We start from the raw sequence: 11,526 nt of genomic DNA on the forward strand, positions 1-11,526 counted from the left end.
TCGTGGCGGTGGTCGCGGGCCCCGAGGGGCTGCAGCAGCAGCAGAGCGAGGGCTGGGTGTGACACTGGCAGGAGCTGAGCTCTCTGAACCTCGGAATTCTCTTCTAAAGACGAGAAGACCGAGAAGGGATTTCATGTTCTATACCAGTATCTCCAAGGGGTGTCAGAGGATGGTGCCAGGCTTTGTTCAGTGGTGCCTAGCACCAGGATGAGGAGCAATGGCCATAACAACAGAAGAAGTTCCACCTCAGCACGAGGAAGAACTTCTTTGCGTGGAGGGGGCAGAGCACTGGAACAGCTGCCCGGGGGAGTGTGGAGTCTCCGTGTCTGGAGACATCCCAAACCCACCTGGACGCGTTCCTGCTCCAGGTGACCTGCCAGGGCAAGGGGGTTGGACTGGGTGATCTCTGGACGTCCCTTCCAACGTCAGTTATTCCGTGATTCTGTGGTTTCACCGCCCTGAAGGGAAAAGGAAGTGAGTGGGAAGTTCGATGTCTCTTCCCAAGGTGTGATCAGGCAGCCTTGGATGGGAGTGAGGGGGAGGAGGCAGGACTGTGGTGGATGGAGGGACAGCCCAGTTCCTGAGGCAGAAAACACAATTTATACTAAAAATAGTGCAAATTGTGCGGCAGGGACGACATACGTGTGTATAGACTGGAGTGATGTCAGCCGGGCTGTCTGCCAGACAGCCACCACATCAGCTGTGCTTCCTGCTCTTGCAAAGAATTTACACACAGAGCCCTGTGTGGGCTGACTGAAACTTTCTTGCTGTATAAAACCATCTTAATGCACAGGGGCAGAAAACTCTTACAGATTCCAGAAGTCTCAGTGTGGATTCCAGTGGTCTCAGCGTGATTGGAATGTGCAGGCAGTGCTGGCTTTGCCAGTTGTCCTGGTATGGACTGACGGGATTGCTGGAGCAGCTGACTGTGAGTCACAAACCGAGGTGGAAGCTGGGTTCCACTTGGGTTGTCGCACGTTGAGAAAGACAAGAGCTGAGGAGGTGGCAGGTGAGCTGGTTTAATGTCAGGTAAATTCCCCAGCTGTGTAACTGAGGAAGTTACTTCAAAATAAACTGCTCTGCTACTGGTACCTACATTAATAGATCTCCTAAATGCAAAGTCACACCTGTTACCTGTTTGTAGCCTGCTGGTGATGTTTATAGGATAACAAAGACATTCCTAATGTCTCCAGGTTGCTGTCAGAGTAAGAGGCGTGGCTGGACTTCAAAGCAGAAAACAGCTCTGGAATAATTTATGTGCTTGAAATATTGAAGAAACCTCAAGTACTCATAATGTTTAGCTTTGTGCTTCCACTTAATTGTTAATTATCTTAGTACCTGGTGCATCTTCCTCTTGAGATAGCACAGGTGGCAGGAAAGAAGCCTACAAGCTTCTTTCAAAGTCTTCCATATTGTTTGAGAATGACTGATATTACTTGGAAGCTTTCATCAACAGTATTTTAAGAGAATGTTTTTTGATTGTTATTTTTACAGCACACACTTCATTCTCTGTTAGTAGTAGTCTAGTGCAGTCATTCCAAGTCACTCTTAAGGCTTGTCTTGTTTTCTTGGAGCTGTCAGTTTAAGCAGGACTTGAACTTTTGTTTTTAAAAAGTTTCTTTTCCTGACTGAAGTACTCTCTGCCCAAAAGTCAGATGATGGAGCTGTCGGAGAGCCCAGGATCACTCACATGACCCAGGGCTGGGAAGGAGCTGGATGAGCAATTTAAATTCAAGATCCTGCTGGTTTGTAGCTGGCCATGGCCAGCTGAACCAGTTTGCTGTTACACTGGTCGTTTGTTGTGTTCAACAGTGGCTTTGGGCTTTTTTTGGATGGCGAGGTTCCAGGCAGGTCAGGGAACCACATCATTTCACTGAGAGTCGCAGCTCCCAGGTGTGGGAGTGAAAGTAACTGGTAGAGAACCACTTTCAGTTGCTCTTGGGGGGTGTTTGGTGGTTGGATTTATCAGTCTGAAGTAGGTTTGGTCCCTTAACTTGCACTGCAGAACACCTGTTTAATTTGAAGTTTGCTGCAAAGGAGCTCAACAGAAACTCCAAAAAATGCGACAAAGAAGAAAAGGCTGAGAAAGCTAAAATTAAGAAGGTAAGTCTGAACCAAGCTTTCTAGGCCTGTTGCTTGCATGTTACAGCAGGAAGACATCTGGTGTTTTGTCATTTCCCTGGTGTGCATGCTAATAATCATGTGGTCAATGTTTGTGATTTAAAATATGTGACTATAAATCTTCCTTTGCTTATTAATAAACATGAGGATAAATCCTTGTGTATCCTCATGGCCCGCTGGTGGCGTTTGCTTCCCGAGAGGATTGTCTTGTATGTGCTTTGTAGAGACTGTTGTTCTCAGAGTTAAAACCACTTCATGTTTATCAGCTTGTATTAAAAGGACTTGTGGAGAGGAACTTCAAAACAGCTTTTGAGTCCTTGAAGTAGTGAAGAGAGACTGAGTTGATTTGCCTGTGTTTTTGCCCATGAGATACAGCTGTACCACCTGTGCCTGTGTTTGTGTCTTGAGACTGAAGATGTTTTCAGGAACAGAAAATTGTATTTCTGTAGCTCTGCAAAACTTCCTATTTGAAGTGCATTCTTTCCAATGCCTTCCTTGGAAAGAAGTTCGGGGTTCACATCTTGGAAACGTTTGGGATCTATTGTGGGAGGAGGGAGGGGTTTGTTTTCTTTAGTAGAAAAAAATATAGTGACTAATTAATGCTTCTTTCAAAATCAAAAGAGATTACACAGAAATCCTGTTTACAAGAGCAGGGAAGGGTAAAAGGCTTTTCCTTTTGTCTTTCCCCCTTTCCCAAGGCCATTCAGAAGGGGAACATGGAAGTGGCCCGGATCCACGCGGAGAACGCTATCCGCCAGAAGAACCAGGCCATCAACTTCCTGCGCATGAGCGCCCGCGTGGACGCCGTGGCAGCCAGGGTCCAGACTGCCGTCACCATGGGCAAGGTGAGGCCCTCCCCATCCTGCAGGGGCAAGGAGGACACCTCTCACCTTCTGTGGAGTGACTTCATCCCAGCTGGAATGAGCTGGGAACTTTCAGTTTGAGATGTAGCCAAGAGTCAGTTGGGTGCTGGAAATCCTCTGGTAGCTGCTCTTTGGATTGTTTTACAAAGATAGTTCTCCCCTTCAAAATACATAAAGTCATGAGGTGGGAGTTGTGATTCCAGAGATCTTTTTTAGCTCAGGTAGTTGTTTAAGGTAAACTAATTTACTGCTCTTCATCTTGAAAGTTTATTGTGACCTGTGGACCAAATGTATCCCTTAACAGCGACAAGTCTCAAGTCTACAGAAATGAATGCCATATAAAGCTCATTTTTAGTGAATTTTGCCTCACAACGTGTACTTCAAGTGGCTGAGTTAATTTCTAGAGCTTGGAATGGTAGGAGCTATTTAAAATATGACGTTCCAGATGGCAATAGTATGTTCCTTCTTATTTGATGCTGTCAAAGCTCTGTGGACAGAGATAAGAGAGCTGGGTAAGAAATCACAGAATCGTAGAATAATTTGGGTTGGAAGGGACCAAAAACCCATCCTGTTCCACCCCCTGCCATGGACAGGGACATCTTCCACTATCCCAGGTTGCTCCAAGCCCCGTTCAACCTGACCTCGCACACTTCCCAGGGATGGGGCAGCCACAGTTTCTCACCATCCTCACAGGGAAGAATTTCTTCCTAGTATCTCATCTAAACCTATTTTCCTAAACTGCTCATTTTTCCCTGTAATAATTCCCTTCCCCCCGTTTCAGGTAACAAAGTCGATGGCAGGGGTGGTGAAGTCTATGGATGCCACATTGAAGAGCATGAACTTGGAAAAGGTAAATAGACTTAATTTTCTTGGAGCTGACACCAAAAGCAGAAGGGACAACAGACACAAGTTTTAAAAAGGGACATTCAATCAAGAGTTTTCCAGTTGAGATGTATTTTTTCTGTTATCTTAAGATAAGTGATTTGGTTCATATTTTTCATAGATCTCTGCACTAATGGACAAATTTGAACATCAGTTTGAGACACTGGATGTTCAGACACAGCAGATGGAAGACACAATGAGCAACACTACAACGTTAACAACGCCACAAGTAAGAATAATAAATTATATTTTAACAAGGTGATCTTAAATTATGTGTCTTAGCTGTTCATTATCAGCATTTGAAACACTCCAGGTGTATGTTTGCAGTTCTTTGCAGATAAGTTGAATTCCTTAGAAGCATTATTTACAAGCCAGAGTTCAATTAATGTCATTTTGACTGCTGAGCACCTCTGCTCTTTTGAGTTCATACCTTCTAGTGGTTAAGCACAAAACTGTTCTGCCGAAGACGTTTACCTTTAAATCAGTTTTGTTAAAATAATTCCTGTTCTCTAAAAACCTAACAGGAGAGGTTGTTGGAAAGTCCAACCACAACAATCCATTTTTGTTTTCCTTTAGAACCAGGTGGACATGCTCCTGCAGGAAATGGCAGATGAAGCAGGGTAGGTGAAATTTCTATTTCTCGAATAAATCTTGGTTCCCACAACCCTTCCTGGTTGTAACTTAGGTCAAACACCCTTGTTTTATAACTCTGTCTCTTGGAAGCAGAGAAAAACCACAATTTTCCTTTTACCTCTGGACGTACATGACTTGTCTTAGTAGTGAGTCAAAATTACTCACCAGCTTGTGTAGCTCTGGAGTACAGCGTTCATGGGATGCTGTCTCATTATTCCTCTGCTGTCAGTTATTGTGCTTCCCCCTTTATCCACCTGTGCCTGACTTGGTGTTTGCTCTGTTTTCTCCTGTTAGCCTTGATCTGAACATGGAACTACCTCAAGGACAGACAGGTTCTGTTGGTACAAGCGTTGCCTCAGCAGAGCAGGTAAACGTTGGATTTCAGTGAAGTCATTGTGTTCTGGAGAAATGGGATGTGAGAATTATTGCTTCACTCTGTCAAAACAAAATGCTAAATTGCTAAATTAGAATTCTTTTCCAGCTGTCCCAAGGAAACTATGTGGTTAAAAGTCTCACTGATTTTAGCAATACAGTTGTTAAAGGGAAGGGACTTTAAAAGCCTGTCCAGTGCCACCCCCTGCCATGGGCAGGGACACCTTCCACTGTCCCAGCTTGCTCCAAGCCCCATCCAACATGGCTTTGGACACTTCCAGGGATGGGCCAGCCACAGCTTCTCTGGGCACCCTGTGCCAGGGCCTCCCCACCCTCACAGGGGAGGGTTTCAGCCTCCTTGTCCTATCAAATATTCCACGTTCTTTGAAAAAAACCGCAAAACCCCAACCCTTTCTCTACCTAATTTTGTGTTCTGAAACTCCTCCCTCACAGCCATGCTTGAGATTTTAAGCAAATCTTGTTAAGCCATGAGGGAATTTCTCATCAGCTGGACATGAGGTGGCAAAAGTTGCTTTTCCTGTTCCTGATGGATGGTTTTCCCTTTGTGTTTTCCAACTGTGCAGGATGAGCTGTCACAGAGACTGGCCCGCCTACGTGATCAAGTCTAACTGAACAGAGCTGCAGTTCTTTGGACCTGCTTCCAAATTCCCTGTCTGGAACTAACCCTGCACTCCACTCGAGGTGTAAAACAGTCCAGCTTAGGTGTTTGAATATTTGTAATATAGGGGACTTCACTCCCAGCTTGCTACTCTTTCTGAAATACATTAAGTGACCCAAAAATACCAGCTCTGATGTCCTTTTCTGTACATTTGGAAGTTGATCTATTTTTTGCAAGCTTTTTTCACAAATTCAAGTTGATGTTCTAAGTCAGCTACTAATGGTGGTACATTCTAGTTCCAAGCAAAGCAGAGTGTCAGTGAGATATATTTTAAATTAGTAAGTGATTTTTTTTAAATTATGAGAACTGTTTATGGTTGGAGAACTGATGTATCAGTTCAGATGATTGTTGTAGATAAAAACCTACAGAGCCAATCTCCTGGAACACGCAGGGATGGACAGCGTGGACCTCCTGGAAAATGCACTTGTTGAAACAAATAAGTGGACTTTGAGTTTTTTAGTCTTTAAAAGTTAGGATAAATGTGCTGAAATTAACAGTTTAGTTCAAAAATGAGTTACCAAAAGCTGATTTCATATAACTGAGGACTCGTGTGGTGGCATCACTTTAGCACAGGAGGAATAAAATATATTTTTGGACTCTGCCAGGTCTGTTGCTGTCTGCAGATAAAACCCCATGATTTGTAATATTCTGGTTGTATGGAGGAGCTAATTTTAGCAATCCCCTTGTATTTCTGCATAGTAAGAGAGTCTGGCTGCTCTCAGTAGCTTCAAACTCTTGTTGCAGTTGTAAAGTAAAAAATGGTTGTAGAAATTTGTAGCTGAGACCACTTGTGATGTGTTGTGATAAACAGTGACGTTCACATTCTCTTCCTGACTTTTTTGGGCTCATTTTTGTGTTTTATCTTTGTAGGGGTGAGGGAGGATGTGGAGCACCAGGCTTGCAATTGATTCTTAATTGCCTGGTGCTCAGGGCCACGTGGCTTTTCCAGAGTTAGGGAATTGTTTAAGGGAAAAAAAAAAAAAAAAACCTCACTTTTTTATTCAAGCAGGATTTTTTCAGTGAAAATGTACAAAAATGACGAAACATTTCAGAGCAGTTTCAGACGTTATTTTGAATGTGTTACCCAACTCACTCCAAGGATTGAGCAGGATGTTATGGACTGGAGTAATCAAGGTTACTGTAAAAATAAAATAAGGAAAATAAGATAGACAAAACAATGTGAACTGTTGTGAGATTCTCTCTCACACTGGTGGCTGAACTCAAACCGTGAGTTTAAAATGGGATCTTTTCACTTGTTAGAAAGAAAGTGGGGTTAAAAATAAATGTAAACACCTAGAGTGTTTCTCCTGTAAACAGGAGAAGTTGGAAGGTGTTTGAAAACCACATCCTGACAGCTGTAGTCTGGCTACAATCCCTTCCAACTATTAAAAAACATCCTAGGAAAGGGACTACTTCCTGCATTTTCTTCCCTGGCTGCTTCTGAACAGTGTAACCAAGATCATGGTGTATCTATGCAACCCAGTTACCCAGCTGGGGTGGCTGTGTGTGTGCCTTTGCCTTGCTGGACTTCTTCAGCTTTTTAATGTTCAGTTACTTCATATCATGAGAGTGCTGGAAGCTTCCTGCTGTGGAATCGCTCCACACTGGAGTTTACTTGGAGCTGTCCATGAAATACTGAGGATTCAGTGTTTGATAGCAGATAGCTCCGGCTGCTGTGTCTGGCTTCTTTTAATGTTAAAGATTATGCTGCTGTTAGACTGTTTTGGGCTATTCTGGAATTAGTTGAGGGTCATACAGCAATTCTGAGCTCCCACATGGTTGGTTTTCCCAGTCTGTTGCCTTGCTGTGAGCCTTGGAGGGATTTAAAAATAGAGTGGGACTGAGATTGCTGCAACAGAAAGGCTAAATAAGCTTCATTATTTTATTGATTGTTGTGGAGTTTTGATCTTATCCCAGGCTGATGATCTCCAGGACCAGCATAGATTTCCAGTGGTGTCTCTTGAAAGGAGTTAAGAAATAAAAAAGTTTGACTGACATAATTAAGGTTATGTCTGGGGGACTGTGATGCAAAGAGGCTTAGAAAGAAATAAGTGGTTGAGACCGGGAATTTTTGCCCTGTTGACTTCACTCCCGGAGTTGCTGTGTATTCCAGCCGTGCCAGGGTTTGGGGCTGGCAGCTCCTGCATACGGAACTCCTGCCCTCTCCTGGGGAAATGCTTTCACTCTGGCTGAGAGCTGCATCCAGAAAGGTTTAAGTTATATTTTAAATATATACATTCTTCTCATGTCATTTGGAAATGCTTAAAGCTGAAAGTTACTCTTAAAGCAATATTTGAGTTTCATCCTTCCTCCCTTCAGGCTCCTCAAAACATTTCTCTTCCCTTAGCAGCTCTGGCTCCTCACTCCAACCTTGTTTTGTCTCTGTAAGTTGACTGTTTGTAAAGTTCATTTCATGGTAAATCACTTGTTTGTGCTTTTCTGGAACCTTATTGCCAGCTAAAATTTCAATATTTCTGCTGATGAGCAGGCACATGTAAAGTGAAACATTGCTTGAAATGTTGCTGGATGGTTTTGCTCAGCATTTTTGTCCTCTGTTACTAAAACTGCTGGTCTGTGGTAGCTTTGTCTTCGTTAGAATTCCAAAACAAAGCCATGCAAAGCTTCAGGTGGAAGAAGAGGGAAGCAAAACAAGAAAAAGAACTTTAATGTCATGATTGCAATGGGATAAAATTGTCAAGTTGCCTTTGTGGAGATCCTTGGAGCCAAAAAATAGTGAATTTTTGTTAAACATAATCAGCAGTTGTGTATAGACAAATTCTGAAGCTGGTACCGTGTATAGAGAAGAGAATAATTTTTGTAGCTCTGGTTGAGTTCACTTTGAAAACTGCTTTACTTGTATGGGACAGTTTGTAAATGTAACTGCAGGTGGTAAATAAAATTGTACAGACAACTTACTCTGGATGTGTGTCCAGGTTGTGTGGCTGCTACAGGTCTCAGTACATGGATGGACAAGCAGATGAGATGTCCTTCCTGTGGGAAGAAATTCAGAAAATTAAATCTTTATGGCGAGAAAACAAGAAGAAAATGAAGTGGGTACTACTGAGAGAGATTTGGGACAATTGGGAAGTAATTAATATTAATTATAGCAACATAAACTCTAATTTTATGGTGTGTTTAAAAATGTTCAGTCTGGTATGGAGAGAGCCCTGTGCTTAAACAACTCAGAGGGTTTTCTATCCTTACACACAGAACAAGGGACCACTGGAAAACTGGCAGGAGGTGGTGTGGGTTTGAGTCTGGGATTGGGTTTGGCTTTCCCAGACCTAAAACCCGTGCATTTTAACATTTCTCTTCAGTCGTTTGGGAACCAGCAGAGGGCACCTCCGGCTTTGCTTTTGTGGATCCTACAGAAATGACTGGTTGGTGAATAGTTTAAGGAGAGCCGGCTGATTTAGGGAACAGCCTCTCCCGTGGAACCTCTCTTCGGGCAGTATCCACTCGCCGTAGGACGTGTCTGTGCCGGGGCTGTGATCCCGAAATCCGGCACGTCCACAGGGCCATCAGCTGAATGGGGTCAGTTTGCACTAAATACTCTTCAAGCTGCCTTTGGGGGTAATTCAGGTCTCTGAGATCTGTTAGGAGTGTGATAGTGAGTAACCTTGTGCTTAAAACTTGGGTTTAAATTTCGTTTTTAGTTAAATCTTGGGGGTTTTTAGCCGTTGGCGTTCTGCTTCTGTCCTGTGGTAGTTCTGTTTTATACTTAAGGAATGAGTGTGTACTGATGAAAATGGATTTTAGTGGTAATTTTATTTTTTATCAGGGGTTTGATGAGCTTTGGTTTGATGAAGGATTGACTTTAATTTCAGGATTCTCTCTGCAGTTCACTGCAGTTCTGGCTTCACCTCTTGCTTGGGCTGCTTTGAGCTCACGGCAGCACTTGGCTCCCAACTTTCTTTTTTCAAACAACATTTTTCCAGTGGAACCCCGAGAAGGGTCAGTGGCCTTGCTTGTTTCGGAAGCAGCTCCCTTCATTACCATTCCATGAGGGAAAGGCCCGACGTGAACAATCTGTAACTAATTTCACGTGCCAGTGGAGCCGCTTTCACTGGGAAGAAGATGCACTCAGAGAGTCTTCCAGGCTCCTGCTTCCCTTTACTGCTCTTTATTAAGGAACTCAGCCTGGATCAGCGGCACGACGTGGTTCAAAAGAGAAAATCAAAGCGCTGCAGGATCCAGGTTTTGGGAACGCTTTCCAGGGTCTTCCAGTGGTGCTGGTCGCCATGAGGAGCTTCCAGATCCAGACAGCACAGAAGCTGCTCTCAGCCCTTACCTAAACAAGGGAGATTTCAGAGAATAAAGTATTTCATATTGCATATTTCTAATCTAAATATGCATATTTAATAATCCAAATAATCTAGAGAGTGATATAAATATGTTGATTATATATAAAATAATAAAATGAAAATAATATAAATAAAAATATCGAAATAATCTAAATAAAATCTAAATGTCTTAACAAAAAGATGTTTTACAGTCACGCCTGTGTGTATTGCTTAGGATAGTCTAAATTTATTAAGCCTGAGTGAAACAATCTTTTTGCAAAAAGTTTAAAGCAACGAACATGACATAATGTGTGTATCTGACAAGATAATAATCAGCTTAATTTAATTTCCCTGCTATCTGATTCATAATTCTTTATCACAATCAATTTCTGTCAAAATGAGCTGTCAGGGATAGGAAAACATTTTAAAACTTCCTTTAAAGGCGCTCAGCATTTTTTATTAAATCTTTTATGACTCCTTTCTTTTTTCAAAGATTAGATAAACATAACCCTGGAGTCTCTACAGGAGATATTTCCCTTTATTCTTATCACAATGAGGGCTTTGTTTCTCTTGCTGCAAGATGGGTCAATACTAGAACCGTTAAGCTCAATTTCTGCTGCTGGTGGTTTTCCAGTTCCAGGTTCCATCTGAAGTCCCAATATTTGCCTGGAAATCCATAGGAGAAGCAGGCAGGCCTGTTCAGAGTGTTGTAAATTAGTTCCAGTCTCCACGAGCCTGCTGTGACTAATTGATGTGACCTGGAAGTGGATAAAGTCCATAACAGTAAGATCAACTTTTCCTCTGGTAATTTGACAAATAGAGCCCTTTTTTAAAGTCCCATGTAGGCTCATTCCCCATTTGTTCTGTCATGATGGACATTGTTTCCAGGTTGGAGTGATAATGATTTTCCAGATTTCTGCTGATTTGTAGAGCAGGTGCCTTTATTTATTAACGCTAGAAGAAGGGAGAGATTCAACAGGACCAACAAAAGGAGAATTCCTGGCAGCAGCTGTATATCGAAGCCATTCCTTATCCAGTTACCTCGCTGTAAGTATTTGACCACTACTTAAAATCTTCCTATTTCCATGTAAAATGTGTAATTATAACATATTTTGCAGAGTAGTTTTATGTGCAAAGAGAGTAGAAGTAATAATTTATTAGTGGTGATTATTACATTTAACAATAGCACTGTTTTTTCATCCAAATAGTTTAGAAATACAAAGGTAATACTCACCAAACCCTGAGCTGTGTGTTGTGTGGTGAGTGTAAAGCAGCAAATATGGAATATCCCAGGTTCTCTTCTAAACTTAATGCTTTTGCTGAAGTTTTACAATTTTCTTAGCCTGTGGTTGGAGTAATAAACCAGCTATTCCCAAGCTCTTTATTAAGGTTTATGGGGATATTTGGGAAATCTGGCTGTTTTCTCAGGATACTCTTTACCACACAGGTTTTCCTCCTCCTGCACTACAGAGATGTGCAGGAAAGCCGGTGGTTTGCAGAGTCGCTCCAGCTCATTTATTTCCTACAACCACAGAGAAATCAGGAAATCTCAGTGTTGTGTGGGCCTTCACTCTTGCAGAAGGGGCTGCTGGAGTGGGATCTGTGTAATGGAAGCTCCTGGAAACTCCATGTTGCTGCCTAATTAATTTTTTAAGAAGACTTTTAGGCAGCCACTGTAAGTACTGTATTGACT

The 11,526-nt window shown here is 42.5% G+C and overlaps 1 protein-coding gene across 1 annotated transcript in view; it reads left to right on the forward strand.

The window, feature by feature from the left end:
• Nucleotides 1–8,465, forward strand: part of CHMP1B (charged multivesicular body protein 1B) — a 9,491-nt gene extending 1,026 nt beyond the window's left edge. The window contains exons 2-8 of the mRNA XM_017742706.1: nucleotides 2,007–2,103; nucleotides 2,820–2,966; nucleotides 3,766–3,834; nucleotides 3,988–4,095; nucleotides 4,443–4,486; nucleotides 4,794–4,866; nucleotides 5,456–8,465. Coding sequence (XP_017598195.1) covers nucleotides 2,007–2,103; nucleotides 2,820–2,966; nucleotides 3,766–3,834; nucleotides 3,988–4,095; nucleotides 4,443–4,486; nucleotides 4,794–4,866; nucleotides 5,456–5,500 — 583 coding nt within the window. The 3' untranslated portion in view covers nucleotides 5,501–8,465. The remainder of the gene's footprint in view (nucleotides 1–2,006; nucleotides 2,104–2,819; nucleotides 2,967–3,765; nucleotides 3,835–3,987; nucleotides 4,096–4,442; nucleotides 4,487–4,793; nucleotides 4,867–5,455) is intronic.
• Nucleotides 8,466–11,526: the final 3,061 nt, after the last annotated feature.

Source organism: Corvus brachyrhynchos, unplaced genomic scaffold (assembly GCF_000691975.1).
Source record: "Corvus brachyrhynchos isolate BGI_N302 unplaced genomic scaffold, ASM69197v1 scaffold220, whole genome shotgun sequence".
Lineage (NCBI taxonomy): Eukaryota > Metazoa > Chordata > Aves > Passeriformes > Corvidae > Corvus > Corvus brachyrhynchos.